Genomic DNA, 27,190 nt, shown 5'->3' on the forward strand with positions numbered 1-27,190 from the left:
CTTAAGCCTTGGCCAAGAAGCTATGGACGTAAGAGTAAAAGCATGGTTAATTATTGATATTATAATACAGTATGTGCTACCAGAAGGATAGGATATCTGTAATAACATGTTGAAATTTGATAAAAATTAAACTGGTTTACATTGATGACAGGTGAGCAGGACTTGGAAGCTTGCAACAGAATACGAAGGTTTTGCCTCTGAAGTTTGATTAAGATATATCATCATTTCCTGGATTTACTTATCTGTATAGGGTCTTCAGAAAAAACTTTAGTGAATTAGCAGTTTACCACACATTTCACTGCATCATGCTTAGTCAGAAGAACCGTTATGCTATTTCCTACTCTTTCCCCTTGTGTTCTATCATTCCCCCTCCCTTCCGTCCCACCCAAAAAAGTACCGGATTAGTCACTGTTTTTGGCTGGTTTGTTGTTTTTTTTTTTTTTTTGTTGTTGTTGGTTTTTTTCATTAGTGCTGAAATATAGCTTTTTGACTAAAGTAGCAGAAGCTCTTAGTCGTAAAACCTGGATCAGAAAACAAATTGAATAAAATCAAGGAAAGCTTATAGCTTTATAGCTTGTTTTTGAAAACAGAATGTTGTTATTTTAGCCTAAATTGATGATTTTTACCTCTTCATTTAAGAGCATGCTTTGCTATTTGTGAATTGTGCATATAGAAGCTTATAATTAAAGACAATTTTTGTTTCTTGTTTGATTTTTTTTTTTTTTTTTTTTTAAATCACAGGTTTTTAATCCTGTTTGCATTTGTACTACTAATTAAATCTTGTTCTAATGAACGATTGCCACTCACTGGCAGTTATGAGGAAATTCTACCAAATACAGCCTTTACAGAAAATTTGCTGGCAGATCTCATAGCTGTTTGGGAAATAATGTATTTGTGCATATTTGTGTAAGCAGCTTTGAAGTTTAAGGTGTACTTTGACTCCTAGCTATTATCATTATTAGAAAATGTATTGGAAATAAATAATGGGTCACTATCCATTCTCTATTGGTTTCTATGCAAACTAGTTAAAAAAATTGTTTAAAGTTAAAATGCATAACTCTAAGCAAAAAAAGTGGGCTTGTGCTTTAAAATTGCTGGACCTTTCTGTATACAGAAACTAGTTAATGAACTTTGAGATCTGTGTACTTTGGTATTTTTCAAAACAGAGCTCCTTTCTTTAACCTATTAATCGAACACTTATATATATATATATTTTTTTTTTAATGTTAACATTTAAGCATCAGAAGCCAGCTGATTCAAGAAGATGAGTACTGTTTTACAAACAAAGTGAATACTTAAGGAAGTTGATCTGTATTTATGCAGCAACTAATGTTATTAATGTTATTTGTAGCTGATCTGGAAGTTGAGAAATTCAGCTTCCAGGCAGTTGTGACTACACAACTTCACTGAAATTTCTAAAGCTGCAGTGGCCAAGAGCAGTAATAGTTTGCTGAAACCTGTTAACCTAATATATCTTGTTTGTAATATGATCTTATTTGTAATAAGATCCAACATCAGCAGTTTAAATACCGTATCGGTTTTGCTCCGATTAATAATTTCATGATAATGCATCTCAAATACTTTTTGACAATCAGATCATCTGAGTTATGGTTCTTTATTCTCTCATGATGATTTGATATCCAAATATAAAATGTAATATTGACCTCTGTCCGAGTAATGAGGTCAAGCTGTACCTAGATAGCAGCTAATTCACAGGTACTGTATTTGCACAGAAGTTGCAGCCACTGTCTTCTGACTGTATCTGACATCTGCCATTTTCTTACCCTGTTTCCTTACTGTGAGTTTTCTTCCCTTCTCGCACTCCTTAGCTGGCAGAAGGAGAATTCATTGCAATGGTCCAGCTGGAATTTCCATAGCAAATCGTTAATAGTAATTTGATAGTATTTCCACTTGGCAAACTTCAGTCTCAGTTCTAAAGGCCACGGTGCTGTTGTTTACGTATAGAAAAGTCGATCTGATATGCTAACATTATTGTATCCTTTTGCAGACAGAAAAACTGAGACATTGGGAGGAATAAAGACTTGCTTAGCTGAGTGGTATAAACACAGCAAGATGTTATGCAGGCCTAAAGCTTTAGAAGGAAACTACTTGTATCATATCACTATTTTTTTGTAAAAATCTTTACCGTATCAGGATTGGTCTGAAGTCTGAAAATCCCCCAAAAGTATTTTTTTGTTTTTTTTTTTTATTGTCTTGTTTGTAGAAAAATCAGTTTTATAGACAGTGTTGACTGTAGTACTTTCAGTTTTATTTTTTTCTTTTTATAACTGTTTTGCTAAATACCTGTATGTCTGGATAGATTGGTCTTCATAAGATTGTTTCTGTGAGATCATGCTTTTGTATGTGCAAGTATTAGTGTTAATTAGATCTAGGTGCAGGCGAGATTGAAAGTTAGGAAAGTTGCATGAATCTGCTTTTGTGCTTAGATGTATAAGTGGACTTTATGGTACTCTGTAACTTGTAGTAAAGTTAATCTTTTGCTTTTTATCTGTTGTTGCATTGTAACCAGACTCCGCAATGATGAGTAACACCAGACAGAGTTTTAATGTTTATGTACTTCAGCTACTGTTTGGAAATCTCACTATGACTGTCTGTTTTTTCTGTTCAGTAGTTCTTGGGAACCACAATCAAAGCGCCCACAAAAGTGTGTGCAAAGTAAGTGATGGTTTTGCTGCCTGTAAGTAAAGTGGAAAACTGCTGCATAGCAATGACTATAGTAAAACGTGTCAGTATAATGCGTAGTCTTGGAGAACTATATGCTGTAGACTGGTACACATAAGAATACTGTGAGTTATCTACTACCCTTAATGCTTTGTATGTAATTGACATAAGTGATATGTTTTTTCCTCTAGTTGGAGATCTTTTTTTTTTTCTTCATTAAATTGTCAAATATTTATGTACTGTGAGGTGAACTCAGCTACAGTTCTGAGAAGCATCTAGGAATTAGTTTTAAAAGTTGCTACAGTTTCAGATTTATCTTAAAAATTGTAACAGTGGCAAATCTGATACAGGAACATGGTCCATATCTTGTGCTGTGCTATCAAAACTTCTCATAGCAGTGTAATGAATGACATGAAGATGTGACTATCTGTGTGGTGATAGTTTTGGATGTAATTTATGTTATAAATGTATCTCGTATGTTAGGGCTTGAATTCATAGCTATAATTTTTGGAACTGCCTCCTATGTTAGATAGGTGAACTGTAGATGAAGAAGAACCTGATATTCCCTAGGTCTACTTAAAGTAACTTTAAAAAAAGCCAAGCAACCAAATTGCTCTTCTGAGGCTTTCATAAATATTCTGGAATTAGGTTTCTGTTTCAAAATGTGACTTCTTAAGGCAGATGTGTGCCAGGTTGCTTCAGTGTCGATAAGTTATAGATAATAGTAATACTTCTTAAAAAAATGTTTTGCGTAGAGAACTCTCATATCACTAATTGAAATGCTTTAGTTTTGTTTGGGGGGGGGGGGGAGGGGAGTGTAACCTTAGGCCTGAAGCTTGTTTGGAAAAATATTTTAGCTGTTGCCTTTTCTCACAAACCAAAGTAAATCAGTGTCATTATGCAATATGAAATTATTGTGGTACTGTGCTTCTGTATAACCTGCACTTATAGCAGTTATGGAAATGAATGGTGCTGTAGGACACAAGTACATTATCTCTTCCTGTTCTTAGCCACAGCTTTTGTCTCTTACTTATAGAATCATAGAATAGTGACGGTTGGGAAGGACCTTAGAGTAATCTAGTTCCAACCCCCTGCCATGGGGCAGGGTCACCTCACACTAAACTATCTCACCCAAGGCTTCATCCAGCCTGGTCTTGAACACCGCCAGGGATGGAGCGTTCACAACTTCTCTGGGCAACCCATTCCAGTGCCTCACCACTCTAACAGGAAAGAATTTCCTCCTTATATCCAATCTAAACTTCCCCTATTTAAGTTTTAACCCATTACCCCTTGTCCTGTCACTACAGTCCCTAATGAAGAGTCCCTCCCCAGCATCTGTATAGGCCCCCTTCAGATAGTGGAAGGCTCCCATGATGTCTCCACGCAGCCTTCTCTTCTCCAGGCTTAACAGCCCCAACTTTCTCAGCCTATCTTCATACAGGAGGTGCTCCAGTCCCCAATCATCCTCGTGGCCCTACTTGCTTTAAAAAAAACAAACAAAAAAACAAACAAAAACCCAAAAACACCAAACAACCCATGCAGTGAAATACTAGGGTTTTCTAGGGTTAATTTCCTAATTGTAGTGGGGACCACAGAAGCAATATTCAAATGCACAGCTGAGAAGCTAGAAATTTATCCAGTTTGTTAATATTTGGAATGGGGATGAAGCAGGAATAGTAGAAAGAAATGCTTGGAAGTGAAGAAGAAAGGAAGTGTCTTTGTTTAGAAAATTGCTCAGGGCAGACTATTTCCTCTAGAGCTACCCTGGCTCTTTGGCAGAGAATTTTTCCTGTCTACAGCATTAAAATCCTTTGTCCATCTTGTCATTATTCATTATTATTTTTTGCCTGTTTTGGGGACTACTGTGCAGTAGATGATCACTGCTTAGTACAGTGAGCTCTCTTGCCTTAAGCACGCATAGGCAAGTATAGAGGATTTGGGCAAACTGCATTGCTTGGAATGCTGCCTGTTTTGGGTGGTTGAGAAATGCTTAACATGTACCAAAATGGGCATGTATTATTATCCTTCTACAGTCAGCATTTAAGTGGCATGGTTTTTCAACTCAGCATACCCTGCAAAACTGGGATGCTTTGCTTTGCTTTGGAAAAGAAGATTAATGCTGGTTAGGAGGATGATATTAATTTGAGATGAGAAGAATAATTTTAGCTGCTAGGTGGAAAAGTGAAGATGACATAATCCTTGGGTAAAAGAACTAAATGGGACTACTGCAAGGACTATTTTTGATAGCTGTAAGCACTATAAAAAAGCCAAATTCTGTTTTCAGTTCTGCATATGAGGCTTCCACTAATTTGTCAAAAAGAAGAACTTGCTCTGAATGCTTAAAGCTTGTGTAAACTTACTCCTACTGCTGCATATTTACTGATTTCTGGAGAGAGAACTGGTGCAGGTGTCCTTGAAAATGTAAAAGAATTATTTTGTTATTTAAAGAAATGTTCAAGTTGGTTTTTTTTTGTTGTATTAACTTTCAGAAATATTTGCGTTAGAAGTGCTTAAAGAAAACATAAGATATAATTTGAAGGTTGAAGTAACTTGAGGAATCCGTGGGCTTTTCTGTTTTTCTGGGTTTTTTCCTTGTTTTGAAGCAAAGCAGCTCTAAAGCCTTAATTCCAAATAAACTGTGTGAGTGAACCAAAAAAGGGCTACATTTAATTATGTTGGAAGCTGACATTCAAGGGATGCTTTTTTTTTTTGTTGGGTTTTTTTTTTTTTTTAGAAAACTACCTATGTCAGTGCAGATAAATAAGCAGTTTTATGTTTCAGTTCCTGTAAACATCTGAGTTTCATGGAAATTTCTTTTTGTCTGTTTCTGCAAAGAATTGTTAATTCAAGTGAATGCGGAAGCAAGAGCAAGGCTGAAATGAATGTGCTCTGAAAGATCAGTATTCCTTGTGGGGATATTTAGGTTTTTTTTCCTAATGCAGCAATTTGTGTAGTCAATGCATAATTAATGCAAAAGCAATGAATTTCTATTAAAAGTACTGAATTTTCATAGGAAGGTATCATTTATGGGGATATCCCCACCCCCCCCTAGTTTTAAGCTTGGAGGTATAAACTGTCAGTGGGCTGCAGATGACTTCTTAATGCAAGAAACATATAGATAAGAATTTAAAATTCAAGGGGGAAAAAACAGGTGAGGCAGGCTGGTTCTTTAAGCCCTTCCATGGCAGAACAAAATTAAGTTACTAATTCTGTTGAGGGAAGAATCTGGTATTAAGTTTGCTGGATTATTCAACATCTGTATAGTGCATCTCTCATCAATTAACTGGATGTTATGCGGGTTCATTAGCCTAAGAGAAGAATACGATTGAAGTTTATAAAGTTCAGCTACTGTGTTGAAGCAGACTTGTTTCTATTGTATATATACTTACGTTTTGTCTCATAGAGGCTGTGAAGATGTATTTGAATTTTTTTGCATGCAACCTAATAATCTGTTTAGGCTTTCAACTGTCTCTAGTTGGAATGCATGTAGTTTTTCTTTCTTTTTTTTTAAGAGTATCTACTTCAGTTTTGATAAACAATTTCTCAGCAAATGGAAAAAATACAGAATGGGTGAGAATTGTACTGGTTTATTAATTCCTAGTGTATACTGAGAGAGCAAATGGTACATTATATTCCTTGGTTTGCATACATCTTTGGAATGATTTCTTTTCTTTAAAAAACTAAGGTGGCTGTCAAGAGGTGTTTAGCTCTTTGGAAAATTATATTCCAGAAATGCTGGGCATATTATAGTGATGAAATACTGGCTACTTTGTGAGATTCATCTAGACTTGTTTTTTTTTTCCTGCCCTGTCTCCTAGATGTTGGACAATTTCCTGAATTCTGTATCAGAAGAAAGCAGGATAACCACATTTGAAATACAGAATCTCTGCAACTAATAAATCAATCGAGTATAGAGAATTGAAAAAATCTGTGCTGCTGCTACTTCTGCTTTTATTTAATATTCATTATGGAAATACTGAACTAATTTAAGTGTGAGAGGGAAAATGAACAAGCTTTTGTTATCTAATAGTTGGTGTGAATCCAGGAAGTCTTGATACAGAGATCCTGGAAACTTATATTATCCATAATTTCCCATTGACTCCTCCATATTTTGGCTATTGATCTTTTTATCTCTGCAGCAGATTTTTTTTCAACATGCTTTGCATTATTCAGTTCTTCCATCTGTAAGTAGTGCTTAAAAGGAGAGAACTCCTTTAAAACTTGAAAAATTTGGTAATTTTTATTATGAAGCTTATTTAGTTTAACATCTTTTTATACTAGCTCTGATATTTAACACTAGGGAAATAACTACTTCATTATTCTATGTTCTGATTGATGAAAAATCCTTTAAATAACTAAGTTAAGCAATTATAGGTAATTTTCATATTACATGGAGATAAACAAGGTGGGTCTTGTAACCTTTTTGTGTTCCTTTGTGTTGTTTATAATTTTTTTTTTGTGGTGATCACTCAGATCTCCGTGGTTAAATATGTTGGGTGCTCTAACTAGAAGCAGGATGTTAACTTGGCCGAGTGTGGTCTTAGTGACAATGTTGGTTATGGTGTTTGGTGTTTTCTTATATTTGTTTGTTTTCCCTCTATGTCTCATACAACAATTATTCCTTAATGGTACCAATTCCAGCTTTGGTCGGCCAGGAGTTGAATGCTACTGCCAACATGACAGTGGAGCTGCAGTAATTCAGCTTCAGTTCCTGATTAATGAGGTTAGTAAAATGATGTACATATTCCATAATTCAGAGGGGACTGTTTTTTCTTCAATTTCTCAGCAAGTAAGCATCAAAATCAGCTAACACAAGTGCCTCTAAACATGAATGGCAAACAGTAATAGCAATTACAAATTCTTTTTATACTTTTAGTAAATGCTGAACTAACTGCTGAAAATCTTTGTCTCTAGAGTACTCTTGCTAGAAGCAACAACTTTCTTCCTAAGAACACTTATTCATATAATGAACATCGCAAGTTAGCTCTTGTAGTAAATAATGTTTACAATAGTACTAATAGTTTCAGTAAGTGGTTCATTTTATTTCAGTAGTTATTGTTTTAAACATGAGCTGAGCAATGATCCCTAATCTGATCCCTCAGTAATTTCACATATATTTTCTTTCTCACAGTGTAGCAGCCAAGATGTGACAGCAGAGCTTTTCTTGAGCTAGCTGAGGCCAGATTTGTAGAGGGGTTTCTAGCTCAGAGGAATGGTGAAGTCAAACTTCACTAGCTTTGTCAGCATATAGATATTAGCAGCTGAATTCATTGTGTAGTTTTTTTGCAGAGATTGGACATGAGGGAACTGATGTACATCATGCATGGGAAAGCTGCTTCTTCCCCATCACCCCTCAGTATATCACTGAACCAGGTGTGGGTCAGCTGAATGACATGTGATCACATCAATTATCTCATTGCTAGTACTTAAACCTTATATGTGCTATGCTGTTGATGTGCATGTTTATAAATAGTTTTTTTTTCATCCTGGTAGCAAATATGCAATGTACTTCCACTATGAAGATGATATACTGTTAGTAGGTTTATGAAAATAAGTTGACTAAAACTTTTTCTTTCCTATAGGGAGCTCTTGTGAGTGCCTTGGCTGATGATACCTTACACCTGTGGAACTTACGTCAGAAGAGACCTGCTATACTTCATTCACTCAAATTTAACCGAGAACGGTAAGGATTTGGTTATTATTCCTTTGCCCCTTAACATCATTCTATGTGCTACTGTAAGTAATGCGGTCCAGTTTATAACTTGTTACACTGTTGAAACTGGATTTACATGCCATTTGAATTGCAGGCTGTTAGGACCCAGTGAATAGACACGCTAGTAACCTAAAATGAAATGACTTTCTATCATTTTGTATATTGCATTGTTGAACATGAATTTTCTCATCTTTAAAAAGTGGAGGGATAGAAAACCTTCAGTGTATGTCTCCAAAGGAATTCTGTAACAAGACAAAGTGTGTGCATATATGTGTATGTCTGTGCACCAACAACACAACAGGAAAACTAGTTCAATTTTTTAGTTAGAAGTTTTTCTCCCCCTTGATGAAAAACAGGAATTCTGCAATGTTAGAGCCCCTGTGTGTATCAGAGAAGCTGAAAACAACATGCATTTTGACTAGCAATTTAGAGACTAACAGTGTAGTAAGCAGGCTAGGGTGATACTTTAAATTTCGAAAAGTCAGAAGATTTAACTTCTGGGAAAAAAAAAAGTAAAAATGTGGTTTTATTTTGTGAGTTTTGTTTTTTTTGTTGTTGTTGTTTATTTTTAATAACAAGTAGTCTTTCCTTTTGGGAAAGTAGTTCTTTTGTGGTATGGATGAAGTCTCAGCTGGAATGCTATGTCTGCTTTTGAGCAGAGGTGGACTGCTTGGTGAGCTCAAAGGATACTAGCAAGAATACAGAATCGTCTGTGAGTTGTGCCTCTGTTGAACAGGGCAGGAAGTAATCAGCTTTAAGTAATGGGTAACAGCAGAAAGAGGAAGTTAAATATTTATGTAGACCTTTCTAATGTCTAAAGTTGAAGGAAAGTGCTAAACAGACTGATGGGTTATAGAGTAACCTTATGGTTTTAAAGAGCAAGTTATACGTAAATTTGTCAGGAATAACTTAAATGCAGGTTACTGGAGGTTTGGGGGCTAGAGGACTAAGTCCCTTTTGAGGTTGTTTCTATGATCACTGTGCATAAACTTTTTACCAGGACCTGCAGTGATATGATGGGACAAGGGATAATTAATTATTTTAAGCTGAAATAGAGTGGATTTGGATTAGATATAAGGAAGAAATTCTTCACTATGAGGGTTATGAAGCACTAGAAAAGGTTGGCCAGAGAAGTTGTGGCTGCCCCATCCTTGACAGTGTTCAAGGCCAGGTTGGACAGGCCTTTGAGCAACTTGGTCTAGTGGAAGGTGTCCCTGCCCATGGCAGGGGTGTTGGAACCAGGTGGTCTTCAAAGGCTTAAGAACCAAACCATTTTGTGATTCTGAACTCTTCTGCACCAAATATAAGGCTTTGACAGAGCAAAATTCTCTGCCCCAAGGGAGTGACTATGTTTCTTTACACAGCATAAAGGTCAAATGCAATTTACAACCTCTAGTTTAATTAGTATTCTCCAGCTATATGAGATGCAGTGGTGTATCCAAACTCAATTTTTTTCCCTTCTTATGCCCACTTAAGACTTTCATCTTCAGCACCTACTTAAATGTCAATATAAAATTCAGATTTGCAGCCTCAAACCACAGTTGGACCTTGGCTGCTGACTAGGTCACCTGTGTCACTTCAGTGGTTGAATTTGTTATTAATTTTGGAAAGAGGAAAACCTGTGAGAGCACCATAATTGCCAAGAGTGGTGAAGGTATAGTTGGAGACATGGGCTTCTTCTAGCAATTTTAATATTAAATTGTCCATTGTAATAGCATATAAAAGTAGCCAGAATACTTAAAATCCCAGAACCATACATTGTCCTAGCCACTTAAGTCATGCCGGATGACTGTTAACTGTTTTCAAACATTGTTTTCTTGACTAGTTTATAAAGTAAAGCACAATTTCATTACGAAGGAATTATTTTGATTTTGAAATTCAGAGAATTGCAAAACTTCACCATAGAATAATTCTAAATAGGTGCCTTTTATAACACTAGGCATTCTTAGTAATTATACCTAATAGGCCTGATGTATCATGTGAATTTGAAGTAAATAGGCATTGCTTAGGTCATATGCATTATATTACCTACTAAGTTTATCAAATGTTCATGAATCACACTGGGTCTTCTCAGTTTACACACGCCAAGTTGTTAGATACCTAATTAACAAAATTTTTAAAATAATTTATGTTGTGGGATGAAGGTTTACTTGTAAGGATAAGTAACTTCTCAAAAAGGAGTTATTTACAATACTAAACACTACAACAGAGCAATATCTTCTCTAATGATACTTTAATTTGCCAGCTTGGGTAGGGGACTTCAGTATCTTGGCAATGTTTGGGTGAAAGAATAAATAGTTAACACGTTGGAAAAAGTGTCCTTGGAGGCGAAACTAAGCCAAATCTGACTCCATGACTGAAACCACTATTCCAGTTATATTGTTTTTTGCTCTAGGACTCTGTAGATCCTAAGGTTTAAAATTACATACCTGGACTCATGGTGACTGCAGAAAAGCAGTATTTGTGTCTTGTTTAATAGCAGTTGAGCTCAACATGTCACAAGCCAGTTCTTTGATTTTGTTTCTAAGAAGTCAGAGTTTAATGTGTGAGGATTAAATGTGAACTAGAAGGTTGGCTGTAGCATTGTAAGCTAACTGTAGCAGGTAGCTACCCAGATTAAATGATATTGTAGTCTTGAAAACTATTCTTGAACTATTTAAAAAAAAAAAGAATGCTATGACTGAATTCTGTATTCTAGAACAGCCTTTTACCAGGCTAATTCCCTGCTTTTAGCCATATGGAAGAATTACTGCCCGATATTTCTGGATTTCATATTTGTTTCTCCTGTTAGCAAGCTAGCCAAACTAGATTACCTTCAGCCCTGTTCTGAACATCTTTCAAACGAGGAATAAAAACCAGACATAGCTTGTTTGTAAGTGTTTGTGTAGTGTCAAGGTTTTTTTTATACTTACCTGAAAATTGAGTTAGAGTATTAAATTACCTGTAATTTAATTCAAAATGCAGTCTTTAGTATATGACTGGAAAGTGTGAATTCCTGCCTCTCCAGCCTTAAAATTCCAGGAATTTAAAGAACAGAGTGGTGAGAGTTTCTTTTTCTTTTAGAATAATTCTATGTCCATTACAGACTGTTCTGAGCTGTGGATAATGTCTTCATTGGGTAACTTGCAGCATTTTAGATTTGTACAAAAGAGTTCTTTAAAAGTAGCGGCTAATAGTCTTGAAAGATGCCTTCTGTGGAATCTTTAAGTGACTTGAGTATCTATAGATAGGAAACTGGCCATTGAATAGATTCATAGCTTTTGATTGCCTTTTGTACCATTGATGGTTAGTAATTTGAAGCAAGTCTTCTGAACCAGTGATTGATGAAGTTTTTGATGTATAACGAATCTGTTAGCTGCAATTACTGGCAGATGTCAGAAGCACAGTGCTAAACACGCTTGTTCTGCAAGTTTTCTAGCCTTTTGTTTCTGTTGTGTTTGTGTGGGTTTTGCAGCTGCTCCATGTTCTGGTTGCCAAGCAAAATTTAGAGAATATTAAACCCATGTCATACTGAGCCTGGCCACTGTCTGACTGTGGGAAGCAGTGTGTAGGGGCCAAAGAGAAAAAAAAAAAAGCATAATGATGCTGACATGGGGAGGAGGGTAGGGTGTTGCTTGCATATTAAAAGTGTATTAGTACCTCTTTGCAGAATGCAAACTTCAGTGTGTGAACTTACTTAGTATCATAGGTTTTGTACTTCTCTAAGATTTCTTCAGTGAATCATAATGTAATTTTTGTCATCCGCATACCTTTTTACATTACATACCTGTGTAAATATCCTACAGGTAATAAAATCGTGTGTTCATATGTAATGCAAACCTTGCATCAAACTTGGTTTGACTTAGTAGCAAATATGTTAGGCTAGATTAACTGCGAAATAAGCATAGTTAATGCTTCTTATTAGGGTAAATATTGAAAGTATGTTGTAAGCTAGATACCCAGTCTGGCTTTAATTTTCTTACCATGCAGGAACTACTTCATTTTGTTCTGATCTGTGGTGTGAAAGGTCAAATTCACATCACTAATGAGCCAGGGGCTTCACAGAAACAATTCAAGAGATGGTGAAGTGACAGTCTAACCAGATATAAGAAAAAAAAAAAGAGGGGTGGGAGAGTAACTTACTTAGAGCCGGTATTTGCTGTGTTAGTGTTTATCAAGTGTGGGGCTTGGGCTAAGGTTCTTGTCTCACTGTACTTTATGGCAATGACTTGTAATACGGGCGGGCTCCAGCAGCAGGGCGGGACGGACGTGGCCGTGGACTTGTACCTGGCCGTCCGGCTGCTCTTCACCGTCCTGGCCCTCGTCCTCGCCTCCGTCTTCGTGAGGCTGCGGGGAGCCGAGGGGGAGCGGCCCCGGGAGCCGGCGGCTGCTGAAGCGACTCGGGAGAGCGGCCCCGGGGACCAAGCGGCGGGAGCGGGCTCGGAGGCCGCGAGGGGCCGGCTGCCGGTGGAGGGGGTCGGGGCGGTCGAGGAGCGGAAGGAGGCGGAGAGAAGGCGGGAGAAGGCGGCGGAGGACCCGGGGCCCGCGGCCGAGCCCAGCCCCGCGGCGGCCGAGAGCATTCCCCGGCAGCCGCCCGCCGAGTCCCAGGAGGATGCAGGAGACCACGCAGCATTTCCCAGCAAGGCAGAGGAGGAAGAGCTGGACTCAGGAAAAGAGAAGTTGGCGGTGGGAGAGCCGGCAAGCACAGCAGCTGCACCAGCCCCAGTGACAAGTACAGCAGCATCGTTTGAGAGTTCTGAAGGTTTTCAATGGCCTTTGGGTACCCCTGGAACCTCGCTGCTGACTGTGATGGGGATCAGCATGTTGGCACACATACAGACTGCATTTTACCCACGATCATTTTTTCTGATCCCGAAATTTAAGCAGAGTAGGGTTTGGGTCTTCTCTGGGGTTAGATGACGATATGGGAGGACCAAGAGGTTTTTCCCAAGGCTGGACAGTCATGAATGGCAGGGCATGTGGGACAGTATGGGCAAGTATCTAGTCCACTGGGCCCCTCCAGTGCTTTGAAAGCGTCGGAGATGGAAGGCAGCTGTATGGAGTCCCCAGCAACAAGCTGCAGAAACTGCTGAAGGGGACAGTGAATTATTTTGAGCCTGGTGGGCCCATGACATTCAAGCCATCAGAGCAGAGATGCAACATAGAGATGGGCTCATGATCGAGGGGTGGACTTAGCAATGGACACTATTGCCCAGTTTATTCACAAGTGTGAACACTGCACACAGTCTCTCCTGCTCTGGAAGACTGTTACAAGAGATGGAGCCTGGCATCATGGACCAGGTGGACGCAGCAGCTTTATAGCTACTGGTCCATGCACTTAGATAAGAGTGATAGTATATTGAAAATGTGGGATCTGAGCATGACGTGAATGGTATGGAATAAGGGGTGGATAACTGTCCTGGGTTCAGTAGTAGCAGTCATTTTTCTCTTCCTTGGTAGCTGGTGCAGTGCAGTGTTTTGACTTTCAGCCTGGGAACAGAGCTGATAACAATGATGTTTTGGTTTGGCCAAGGACTTTGTGAGCCTCATGTTCTGCCAGGGAGGAGGGGAGGCCGGGAGGAAGCAGAGACAGGACACCTGACCCAAACTGACCAAAGAGGTATTCCATACCACAGCACGTCATGCCCAGGATGTAACTGAGAGTTAGCCGGAAGGGTTGGGAGACTGCAGGGTTGGAGGTCGGTGCTTGGTCGGGCTTGGGGGGGGGGGGGGGTGAGTTATCGGTCGGGTGGTGGTGAGGTGTTGTATTCTCTTCCCTTGTTATTTCCTTTATCATTGTTATTATTGGTGGTAGCAGTAGTGATTTGTGTTATACCTTAGTTACTAAATTGTTCTTATCTCAACCCATGGGAGTTGCGTTCTTTTTGATTTTCCTCTCTGTCCCTCCGGGAGTAGGGGGAGGGAAAGAAGTGGGGGGAATGAGTGAACGAGTTGCCTGACTGGGTTTAAACCTCGACAGGAGGGAAGGAAAGTGGTATGGATAGGCAAATCCGAGTCTCCTTTGCTGCAAACCAAACCCCAAACCATTTAGCTTTACATACAAATATAAAAAATTTCTTTAGGTAAGACTTGCACCTTTCCTGAGCTCAGTTTCCCTGTCCTAATGCCAGAGGAAGTAGTTTACTTGTTCTGTGACTTAGCGTAAAGACAAGAACCAGAATTATAGCGTAAAAATAGAGCTGAGCATTTGGTGCTTTGCATATCGATCATTGAATATATTGATAAGTTTAATTTTTAATATGACAACTTTTGTGTTGCAGGATTTAAATAGTTTTCCTCAGCATGAAACTGCACAATTACAAGCTATGAAATTATGCTTTCATGTTTTTGTATCCTGTTCTAAACAGCAACTTGAGCCTTGTGTTTAAAACAGTCTACTCACTGTAGAGCTGTAGACAGAGTGAAAAATTCCACCTGTTTTTACTTATTAATAAGCAAGACTTAACTTTTATTATGACACATACCTTATTTTGTTAGATACTGTAACTTTATACTCAGACTGTGTATTAGCAGGTATTAGTTGCAAGACAATTTTTCCTTTCACCTCACTGAATTTATAAACTGACAAATTCTGCCACTTTGTGGATAGCTGAAGGACATACAAGTTTCTTGCCTGTGAGAGCAGGTGATAGATACTGTTTCGGGGCTTTTGGTTGTGTGCTTTTGTTTTTTCTTCCCCTCTCTGTGTATCAGTATCACTGTTTCATTTCCAGGCTTTGTTTGAGAACTGACTTTTTCCCCTTTCCCTATGTGTTTAGAGGTAGGATTATATTGTAACTAACAGGAGGATTAAAAATACATATCCAAACTATACTTCTGAGAAACACTTGGGAGTCTTTGCAGAGCGTTAAACCAAGTACAAGTTTTATATACAACACAACTAAGTTTTTTAACCTGTTTTCTGCCTTTTTTTTTATTTAATACATTTTAAACTGCTTTCTTCAGAGTGAAAGGAAATGCTCATCAGGTCTGCTTGCATTTGTGGTGTCATATAAAGCCTTCTTTTTATTGGTGGGCTTAAAAATGCTACTTAATAGTGATCAACTAGATGAAGTAATTAGAAGGAGTTTTATCATCTTTCAAGAAGTTAGCATAATTTCCCAGATGGAATGTTGATCTCTAACTGCATGTGTTGGGGCAGCTTACACAAGCATCGTCTGATGCCAAGGATTTGGTTACTTTTTGAGTCATGTCTGGTACACCAACAGGAGATGTAGTGCAGGGGATTTTATCAGTGGCAAGAGACCTTCAGATCTTCAGGATATTTGGTGTGAATTCCTTCAATATTGAAAAACTTTCTTAATTTTCCAAACAGTTGCTTCAACATGCTTGTGTGCTTCAGTCTTTTGTATTACAAGCCCATTTCTACTTGTCTGTACATAAAATGTGGAGACCCTTTCTGAGGCAAGTACAACTGAAGCTCGAAAAGCCATCTTAAAATGGAGTGGTGAAATGTGACCTCATGAAGGAAAACATGTAAGCCATGAAATATATTAGGAACATTATATCATAAGAGTACAGACACCTGCAGCAGTGTACAAAACCTCTAAAATTGAGCCTTTTTCTCGAAAATTATCTGAATGGACCTAATAGTGATCACGTCAGTGGTGACAGCTTTATTTCTGTTCTTGACTTTTGATTCCCTGTTACTCCATGTTGACACCATTAGTCTACATCACAGCTCTGATACTGAACATAAGTACTTCTCAGTTCCCCTTAGAGGCAGCCCTTCAAGTGAATGTATTTGGAGAGTTGTTATGGGATATAAATGGAATTGAAGTACCTGTTCCAGTCTCTGTGATATACCGCATTTATCCACGTGGTCCTTTCAGGGGCCAGTTTTTTGATGCATTGAAGAGGAATTCTTCCTCTGCATGCGCTACCTTCCCCTCCAGGCCTTTTGTGTGCAGGTAGGTGTTTTAAGCTTATTGTAGTTACTAGACCTGGAAATTGACCCCATGCAGCAGTCTAGGAAGTCACAGCCACTGCTTGCTTCCATTAGTATGTAATTCTAACACTCTTGACTTATTGTGCCCATTGAAGACTTGATAAGAGACCATGGATGTGGAATCTAGGCTAACATAAGTATTAAACTTTTCAGCTTCTGGATTTTACATGGTGGTTATCCCATGAATGAAAAGTTGAATATAGAGGTATGCAGCATACAACTTTGGTAGCTTAATGCTTTTTTTTTAGAAAGTTTTTATTTTATAGCTAGTGTAATTACAGTAACTGCAGGCCTATAATGATAGCCTGAGCTTCTAGAAATAGTTTTAGTGACTGAAAAATAAATGTATCATCAGTGTTTGTCATTCATCAAAGCATTTGTCACTCTTTGTTAAAGCAGTGAAAATTTCTGAAGAACATATAATAATTCATAATACGGTAGGCTAAGAAAAGGCAATGGTTAAATTAGGCTTTGTTGTCGTAATAATACATTCAAGATAACAGCCTGTCATTTTTACTTAAATATTTCCCTTAAAAGCCTGATTTCCAACTTGTGCATTAATAATTTTTTTTTATATTTCTGTAATTAAATTCCTCTAGGAAATACTATTATTTGCTATAACAACTGTTGTGAATCAACCACAATTAAGGTGGTAGGGTTTTTTTGGTCTTTTTTTTTCCTTTAACTAACTTTGGTTTATGAAAAAAACCCACATGGTCTGCAGTTAAAAGAGGAAATCCTTTCTGTAGGTTTACATATGGCTTCTTAAAGACTCTTCTGTCACTAATACTCTCCCATAAGCAATAGCACAAATTATATTTTAATTATAGTAAGAACAGGTAATATTTGTGAGGGTTTTTCTTTTATCAGTGCTTCCTACTCTGTGTGCACCACTGTGGTTTTTGTATATTGTTTTGTTTTCTTGAACTCTTACAAATCCATTTCACAGAAATGAAAGTGTTTTTTTATTTATTTTATTTTAGGGGATTGTTTTGTTGTTGGTTTGGTTTTGGGGTTTTGTTTTATTTTTGGAAGGGGGCAGCAGGTAAAGGAGTAGTTTTGCAAATATGTATGCAATGAGGAGGAAGATTTTATGCTTGGGGAAAAGTACAGCTTGAGTTTAGAACTACTTCGACTGTTGCATAACAATGCCTCATTTTATCACTGATGTTACCATGTATTAAAATCATACTGTAGATTTCAGATTAAAACACAAAAATCCCTTTAAGGCACTGCTTTTTTTTCTATAAAGGGATTTTTTTTGTGTGTGTGTACAGGTATGGGGAAGTGAAATTCTTGGCATAGTGCTGTTGCACAATACTTGGATTTTGCTCAAAGTTCAGTCCACTCCACAAAATATGCTATATGTACTGAGCTAGCTGAAGTTTCTTTGGCAATTACATGAGGAATCAGTTGCTCCATGAAAGAGCTGCCTGCAGAAGGCTGCTTTCTGTGATCACTGGCTTAAACAGTCCTAGGCTGTCTCTTTTCTTTAGATGCACCAAACTGGTCTATTTTTCATAATAGTTGGCCGGAATGGTTTAGTACATGAGAAAAGTATGGTGCTCTGCTTTAAGTGATACATTGTTTTCAGCCAGCTGGGGGTTTGTGTGCAAGAAAGAATTCAAAAAATTTCTTATATGGGTTGGCTGTAGTCTATTTGATCTGTTCCTGACACGATTTTATTTTTCCACATTTAAGTATGTATCCATATGAGCATAGGGAGAGAGGAAGAATTCCTGACCTGTAAAAATGCCCTGAGCATTATATGGCAGCTTCCACTTCTGTTCATCTTAAAATATGTTATGGATGGCGTACGTTATTCTAATCTTGTGGTGACAGAAAAATAGGTTTCTGAAAGAGAAAAACTTTTTTTTTTTCCTGAAAGAAAAAAAGCATTTTTCAGAGAAAAAATAAGCTATCCTTGGCCAAGAGTCAAATAAGCAAGTACTGCCTCACCACCAAGAAGACCCTGACCTTTTGTTTCCATTCCTGCAAAACGAGTTTGAATCCCTTTAATCCTCAGTCCAATTTTCAACAGAGCATTCTTGACAAAATTAATCTCACTTGCATAGAGGAGACAGCAAATTGAATATGGCTGCACATTTAAGAATAGTATCAAAGAACATTGAGGAGTTGGGCACTCAAAATATTACCCTTTTGCCATAGTACTTGAAGTTGCAGCCCCAAGTTATTTTTACCCACCTTTAAATGAAGTGGATTAGATTTGGTTTTATAATGAAAGTGTTGGACAGCTGTAACTGACAGTATTAACTCACAGATCAAGACGGATAGGCCCATGACCCTGCTCCTGGATATTATTTCTGGCTGCTAGGACACATTTTTAGATCCAGCTGATCTGTGTGCCAGCTGCTTCTGGCACATGTAGTGCTGGCACAAAAAAAACAAACCCTGTGGTGCTGCAGAATACTGAGGGTTTATGTTTTCATGCTGGTTACCTTTCCTCATCCCCATTACCTGCTCACAGTGGGAGAGTTCTGTTACTGGGCAGTAAAGTTTTGGTGCCTGCCTAGGAAGTGTGTGTACAGATCTATGTGATTTAGCTTACAATAAAATATTTTTGTCAGGATGTTGGGAACACTTCAGTCTTTAACCTGTAATGTTTGCAGATTGCTATGCCTAGTAAAAATATTACAACCTTTGTAAGTTCAATGAGTTGGAAGAGCATTTTAAGTCTTGCATATAGTACTTCTTCTGTGAAACATAAATAAAAAATGTTGGTGCCGCCTTTTGGCTTGAATATTCAAGCACAATCAATCAAGAAACTTAGAAAATGGAGAAATCAAATACGTGCTTGAGCAAATTGCATTCCCTAACTAGAAAGAAATTGATGATCTAAAAAGTGGCACACTTTGAATCCGGGTAGTATTACTTACAGAAGCCTTAACTTTCGAAACCTGTAATATAAGCTAAGGTCTTTTCAGCCATTAGCAATTTTTTCATTGCTGCTGAAAGCCTTTGCTTTTGTGCTGAGGTTGAGTGCGCATATACAGCATCTAGTGCAGAGGGTCTAAAGCTGTTCTTTGCATAAATACTTATTAAGAGGCTTGTGAAATGATGTGTGGGTTTGGCAAGAAGGGAGCCCAACTGGGAGTAAACAAGAGCAAAAAGTTTGTAAAGCTAAGGATTAAAGCTGACAGAACAATTTCCATTGAATAATTATTTTACTTTATCACTGCAACATTTATGAATGCCCAAGTTTGATAGTACAAGTAGTTTGGCAATTTCTTTCATTACTGGAATCTGTCAGGTTAAAATGGTTTGGAGTTTACAGTTTCCAGAAAGGTTCTAGACTCTAATTTCTAGTTAGTGTTTCTGTTGTATAAAAAAATCAGGTACTTCAAAAACTTCAGTTACTACAACACTTTTTCCTTATAAATTTTGAAGAAGTAGCAAATGATAAGCAGGACCCAAGAAGACAGTAATAACCAAGCTTTCAAATAACACTTGCACTGTAAATATGGTCAAAGAATTTTTGTGGTGGTAGAAACCTTTATTGGCTTTTGGATTTTGTTCAGGTAATTCTTTCTAGAAGAGGAGAAGACTCTAAGGCAGAATATTAAAACATTATTAAAGTAAAATAGCCCCCAGATTAAGCTACTTTTATTTTTGTAGTTGTTTAGGATTGGGTTTAGGTTTACTTTTTAGGGAATACTTATGTATCTTATGTTTCTTATGCTTTATTTTCTGCCTTTGTCTCCTCACTTGAAACCACCTTAATGTGTGTTAGGCTACTTTAAAAATGTTTTGTTCTTTAAAACTTGAAATTAGATAGATTTCAAAGGGACATTTATGGATTATAGCGTAGGAGTACTGTATTTTAAGTTTAAAATGACAGCAATCTTGAACAAACACGTTCAATGTGATAATTTTCAAAGGTGGCTGAATGACTTGCTAGGTTTAGAATACCTTGGTTTCTATTTTTTGTTTTACTCTGAATTTTTACATTGTCTGTGTATCTCTTCGTTTTGTCACACACTGGCTTTGCTAATTTTCTCTACCTGTAGCTTGTCTTGTTTCTTCCTGTTTGCTTATTGCCTTTCTTCTGCCTTTTGGCAACATAGGCCTTGAAGTGTAGGATATCTAAAAAAGTATTATTTGATTTTATTTTTTTTTTATGGCCTTCTCTTTTAGGATAACATTTTGTCATCTGCCTTTCCAAAGTAAATGGCTGTATGTGGGCACCGAAAGAGGAAACATTCATATCGTCAATGTGGAATCATTTACTCTCTCAGGCTATGTCATCATGTGGAATAAAGCCATTGAACTGTGAGTTTAATGAAGCATTGTCTGTTGAGGGGAGGGAACAGAAGTGTCCTAGATGTTATTAACGTCAATGGCAGAAATGTCATTGTTACCCAGAGTGGCCTCCATCTTAGTCTCACTTCAGCAAATACATGATCAAAACACATAAACAGTCACATAAACTTTTTATTCTCATAAATATGAAGTTTTAATGTTAGCATGTATGTTTCTGCCCATAAAACTATTTTATCATGGTGACTGGAATAGATATAAAAATAGACAATATAAAAATAGACAAAAAATAATTCTGTGGTGATAAAGAACTGGAAAAACAATGTATGTTAAAATATGATGTGACTGGTACTTGGGCAACCATGTCACTACTACGTTTTTGGGGTTAAAGAGCACGATATAGAAATACGCATTGTAAGAGAGCTGGATCACTGAGAATATAAAATTACGTGCTGAAAATTAAATTTAAATAGGCCTGTTCCAACAGCAAAGTATATTTTACAGCTATTGTCATTGCTCCTCCTCTTTTAGTAATCGCGTCTGCAAATACAGTGGTTCATAGGAGAAAATATATACTTGTGTGCTGCTGTTCTTGTGGTCTTAATTTGTTTCTGGAATGTTATCTCTATCTTCTAAACATACAAGAATTCCATCAGTTCCCAAAAGCTGTTCAAACAAACATAGCTCTTTAGTCCATCTTCTTCAATAGCTAAGTCAACATAATGTCCTAGCTGTGTTAACAATGCACAGTTTAGGCAGTTTCTGAATAATGGAAAGACTTGGTTTTCAGCATTAAAAAAAAATACTTTATCCAGCTGTGTCAATTCTGTAACAACAGACATTTAGATATTGTAAAGCTAATGGCAGTTTTGTTCTGTGTTGTAAATAAGTCTTTCACAGTATCACAGTATCACAGTATGCTAGAGATTGGAAGGGACCTCGAAAGATCATCTAGTCCAATCCCCCTGCCGGAGCAGGAACACCTAGATAATGTTACACAGGAATGTGTCCAGGCGGGTTTTGAATGTCTCCAGGGAAGGAGACTCCACAACCTCCCTGGGCAGCCTGTTCCAGTGTGTTCCGTCACCCTCACTGAGAAGAAGTTTCTTCTCAAGTTTAAGTGGAACCTCTTGTGTTCCAGTTTGTACCCATTACCCCTTGTCCTATCATTGTTTGCCACTGAGTAGAGCCTGGCTCCATCCTCGTGACGCTCCCCCTTTATATATTTATAGACACTAATAAGGTCACCCCTCAGTCTCCTCTTCTCCAAACTATAGAGACCCAGCTCCTTCAGTCTTTCCTCATAAGGGAGATGCTCCACTCCCTTAATCATCTTGGTTGCCCTGCGCTGGACTCTCTCCAGCAGCTCCCTGTCCTTCTTGAACTGAGGGGCCCAGAACTGGACACAATATTCCAGATGGGGTCTCACCAGGGCAGAGTAGAGGGGAAGGAGGACCTCTCTCGACCTACTAACCACCCCCCTTCTAATACACCCCAGGATGCCATTGACCTTCTTGGCCACAAGGGCACAGTGTTGGCTCATGGTCATCCTGTCGTCCACTAGGACCCCCAAGTCCCTCTCCCCTACACTGCTCTCTAACAGGTCGTTTCCCAACCTATACTGGAACCTGGGGTTGTTCCTGCCCAGATGCAGGACTCTACACTTTCCTTTGTTATATTCCATCAAGTTATTCCCTGCCCAACTCTCCAGCCTGTCCAGGTCTCGCTGGATGGCAGCACAGCCTTCTGGCGTGTCAGCCACTCCTCCCAGCTTAGTGTCATCAGCAAACTTGCTGATAGTACACTCAATTCCCTCATCTAAATCGTTGATGAATATATTAAATAATACCGGTCCCAGTACTGACCCTTGAGGCACTCCACTAGTTACAGGCCTCCAACTAGACTCAGCCCCATAGACTACAACTCTCTGGCTTCTCTCCTTCAGCCAGTTCGCAGTCCACCTCACTACCTGATCATCCAGTCCACACTTCCTCAATTTAGCTGTGAGGATGCTGTGGGAGACTGTGTCAAATGCTTTGCTGACCACATCCACTGCTCTGCCATCATCCATCCACCATGTTATTTCCTCATAAAAGGCTAAGAGATTGGTCAAACATGATTTCCCCTTGGTGAAGCCATGTTGACTGCCCCTCATAATCCTCTTATCCTTGATATGCCTTAAGATGGCACCAAGGATAAGGTGTTCCATCACTTTCCCAGGGATGGAGGTGAGGCTGACCGGTGTATAGTTACCCAGGTCCTCCTTCTTGCCCTTTTTGAAGACCGGAGTGACATTTGCTTTCCTCCAGTCCTCAGGCACCTCTCCCGTTTCCCAAGACTTGGTAAAGATGATGGAGAGTGGTCTAGCAATGACTTCCGCCAGTTCCCTCAGCACCCGCGGGTGCATCCTATCTGGACCCATGGATTTATGGATGTCCAGATTGCTCAACTGATCTCTAACCCATTCCTCATCGACTAAGGCAAACCGCTCCGTCGACCTGACTTCATCTAAGGTCTCAGGGGTACAGGGCTCTTCAGGACTGCCTGCAGCAGAGTAGACAGAGACAAAGAAGGCATTCAGTAACTCTGCCATCTCTGTATCTTCTGTCACCAGGGCACCCATCCTGTTCATCAGTGGGCCTACATTGCCTCTGGTGTTAGTTTTATCTGCCATGTATTTGAAAAAGCTCTTTTTGCTGTCCTTGACCCTTCTTGCCAGGTTTAATTCTAAGGAGGCCTTAGTCATCCTAACTGCCTTCCTACATCCTCTAGCAGCAGCCTTATATTCCTCCCAAGTGGTCAGCCCCTCCTTCCATGACCTGTAAACTCTCCTCTTCCACTTGAGCATACCCAGCAATTCCCTATTTAGACACACAGGTCTCCTGGCCCTCTTCCTTGACTTCCTACGTGTTGGGATGCTTCGATCTTGAGCTCGGAAAAAGCAATCCTTGAATGTCAACCAACTATCTTGGGCCCCTTTACCTTCAAGCAGCCTTGCCCATGGGATTTCCCCTAGCAATTGCTTGAAAAGGCCAAAGTTTGCCCTGCTAAAGTCCAGGGTTGCAATTCTACTTGGTATTCTACTAGTCCTACCACACAAGATCCTGAACTCCACCATCTCGTGGTCGCTGCAACCAAGGCAGCCCTCAACCCTTACTGCGTCAACCAGATCCTCCTTGTTAGTGAGGATGAGATCCAGCAGCGCTCCTCTCCGGGTCGGCTCATCCACCATTTGCAGGAGGAAGTTATCATCCATACACTGGAGGAACCTCCTGGACTGTGGCTGGGTTGCTGAGTGGTCCTTCCAGCAAACATCAGGGAAGTTAAAATCCCCCACGACGACCACAGCCTGTGACTGTGAGGCCGCTCTCAGCTGCCTGTAGAAGGCCTCGTCAACTTCCTCACCCTGATCCGGTGGTCTGTAACAGACACCTACAACAGTATCCCCCCTGCCAGCCTGCCCCTTAATTCTCACCCACAGACTCTCAACTCGCTCGTCATCTGTCCCTGGACAGAACTCAGTGCATTGTAGTTGCTCTTGCACATAAAGAGCAACCCCACCACCCCTCCTGGCTGGCCTGTCTTTCCTGAAAAGGACACAGCCCTCCATGACTATATTCCAGTCATGTGAGCTGTCCCACCACGTCTCTGTAATTGCCACCAGATCACAGTCTCCTGACTTAACACAGGTTTCCAACTCCTCCTGCTTATTTCCCATGCTGCGCGCATTGGTGTACAGACATTCCAGGGAGCGAGCTGAGCACACCGATTTCACCCTAGGATTATAGGAGGCCTCCCAGTCTTCATCAGTTCTGGAGTGCTGCCCCACTGGGGCAAGCCCAGCTACAACCCCATCCCCCTTCGAATCTAGTTTAAAGCTCTCCAAATGAGCCCTGCTAATTCGTGCCGCAGTATCCTTTTGCTTCTGTGAGATAAACCTTTCCCACTTGTCATTGTCCAGAATGGTGCCCTATAAAACCAGCTGTTATCAAAGAATCCAAAGCCCTGCCTGTAGCACCAGTCTCGAAGCCAATCGTTTATGAACTGAATCTTCCCATTCCTTTCCACATCATCAGTGGAAGATGGAAGGAGTGAGGAGAAGATCACTTGAGCCCCAGACTCTTTCACCATCTGCCCCAAGGCCCTGTAGTCTTTCTTCATCCCCCTCAGACTGCGGGAAGCAGCTTCCTCCCCACCTGTCTGGAAGACCAGCAGCGGGTAGTAGTCTGTCGGGTGCACCAGGTTGGGGAGCACCCTAGTGATATTCCTGATCCGGGCTCCAGGCAGACTACACACTTCCCTATGATGAGGGTCAACTCTGCATATCGGGCCCTCTTTTCCTCTCAGAAGGGAATCCCCTACTACCCTTCTTTCTTTCTTATCAGAGGCAGTCTTGAGGTACAAAGTCGACCCCCTTTTCCTATGTGGCCTTGTGGGCTGGCCTTGCCCCGCATTCTCACCTACCTCTCCTTCAAGATCCAGGGCCTCAAACCTATTACGGAGGGACACCTGGGGAAGCAGGGCAGGAAGGGGGGAGGGTTTCCCACAACGCCGAACTGGAACTCGCTTCCAACCCTCGTCGACCTTTTGGTCCCCTACCTCTGCGCAACAGCTACAGGGCAGGGGCTGTCTCGGGCCATCCCCCTCTGTGTGAGAAGGCAGGGGGTCCTTCCCCTTCTGGGGGGGTCTTTCCTTCTTATTAAAAAAAAAGCCAGGAACTAAGTGCCTAAAAATACTCAGGAAGTATTTATGGGCTTGAAGATAAAAGTGACTCCATGGTGAAATGTCAATAACTTCTTTAGATGGAGTTGATATCTACAGCATATGTATTACTTGCCATTACTGTGAGATGAAGTTTTTGGCAGTGGAATGTTGTTTTGGTTTTCGTTTTGGTGTTGGGTTTTGTTTGTTTGTTTTTTAATTTATTTTAATTCTATTAAATGGAAATATTTCTTGTTTAGGTCATCCAAATCTCACCCAGGACCTATTGTGCACATTAGTGACAATCCAATGGATGAAGGAAAGGTAGGATGTGCTTAAATACTATTCAGTACATTTTTCAAGCAAGAGTTTCTCTTTGAAGTATACATACCAGTGCTTTTTAAGGAAGGATTAAGTAGGTGAGGACAATGTTGAGAATGTAAAGGCTAAATCAAGTTTTTAAGCTCTGAAAATATGAAACAAGGTACAGACATGACTGTAGGACACAGTAATAGAATAATTGAATTCATCTTGTAACCAGAAACATTTGAAAACACAGCTGAAAGTGCTTAATTGCAGAAATTAATGAAAACAAAGTTAAGGAACTTTATGGTGGTAAAAATTAAGATGTTATCAAAAAAAAGTCATAACCTGAGTGCAAAAATAGTGTGATGGGAATTATATAAACTTTAAAATGCTCATGGGTGTTGCTTGTGGAGTCTACTTTTCTTCACATCCCTTGGTCCACATTGAAGTGTAAGCAGGAGGGGGGTTCCTTAATTTTGACAGTAGGAGTAGAGCAAAATACAAAGGAAGGATCTGAAAACAGCAGCCTTAGATGTATGTTTCCCAAAAGTGTATAGACTCCAAACAAAAGTATGCTTATAACTTAAACAGAGAGACCTTGATACTACTTTAAACTGATTCTCATTAATGACTCTACTTTAGATTAATCGGGCATAAGTGATTGAATTAAATTGAGAGGATTTTTTTGGTCAGTGCAACTTCTCAGAAATACCCTGGGGTTTTGAAGTCCCACTTGTGAAGAATCTTCAAGGAGAGAGAAAATAATTTTGTTTACTATTGTTCCACATACACAGGAGAATTTTGTTTGTTTGCTTTCTTTTCATTTAGTGAAAAGCTCCTCCATTTTAGTAGGGGGTAAAATTGGAGAGGGAATGATACTATTATCTCAGTAGAGCTTTGAATGTTTTAATAGCGTGCTGGTTATAAGGCTGTATCCTCGACACCTGAAGTTTCAGTCGAACAAGGAAAATTTCAGGAGTAGTTTTTTCTTTGTGATGAAACTTGGTGCTGTAAGTGCATAACTAATGGTTTTCTCTGTAGAACTGGGTTTGAATCTCATTCCAGAATCAGAGACCCTAGGGTATGAATGCAATGAAGCTATGGTAATTTGAGAAGGCAAATGATCAATTTATTCTGGTGTATTCCACCCTCACCCCATACAAAATTATTGTCAATTAAACTTTAAGAATTACTGGGTTTATCAGTCAGTCTGTTAGTCAGTGTTTTAGAATCTGACCTTACGTTCATCTCATTTTTCATAAGTCATTGCTGAAAAAAAAAAAGTTCAGTTGCAAGAGCGTCCTGTGTACTCACTCTTAAAATTTGTTCATGCTATTAGCCTTCCAGTGACCATGATATTTCTACTGTTTGAAGTTTAAATAGAAGAATTATAAAATATGGCTTATGATAAAATCATTTAAAATAATAGTATATATGACACTGTAGTGAGGAAAAAATCCAACTTTCACTTTGACTAGATCAAATGTCTAATATCTTTAGGGTATTTTAGTAGATACAGCTGTAGGGCATTGAAATAGACCAAATATAGTATCTCTAAGATG

At 39.2% G+C, this 27,190-nt stretch overlaps 1 protein-coding gene across 12 annotated transcripts in view; it reads left to right on the forward strand.

Annotated features, from left to right (window-relative positions):
• Positions 1–27,190, forward strand: part of STXBP5 (syntaxin binding protein 5) — a 116,490-nt gene that overhangs the window by 23,875 nt on the left and 65,425 nt on the right. For all 12 annotated transcript variants that reach the window (XM_062641679.1, XM_062641683.1, XM_062641671.1 and 9 more), the window contains 4 exons: positions 7,324–7,405; positions 8,265–8,365; positions 20,499–20,633; positions 25,583–25,646. In XM_062641679.1, coding sequence (XP_062497663.1) covers positions 7,324–7,405; positions 8,265–8,365; positions 20,499–20,633; positions 25,583–25,646 — 382 coding nt within the window. The remainder of the gene's footprint in view (positions 1–7,323; positions 7,406–8,264; positions 8,366–20,498; positions 20,634–25,582; positions 25,647–27,190) is intronic.

Source organism: Pezoporus occidentalis, unplaced genomic scaffold (genome assembly GCF_034315485.1).
Source record: "Pezoporus occidentalis ecotype Australia unplaced genomic scaffold, CSIRO_AGI_Poc_V1 ctg7, whole genome shotgun sequence".
Taxonomy (NCBI): domain Eukaryota; kingdom Metazoa; phylum Chordata; class Aves; order Psittaciformes; family Psittacidae; genus Pezoporus; species Pezoporus occidentalis.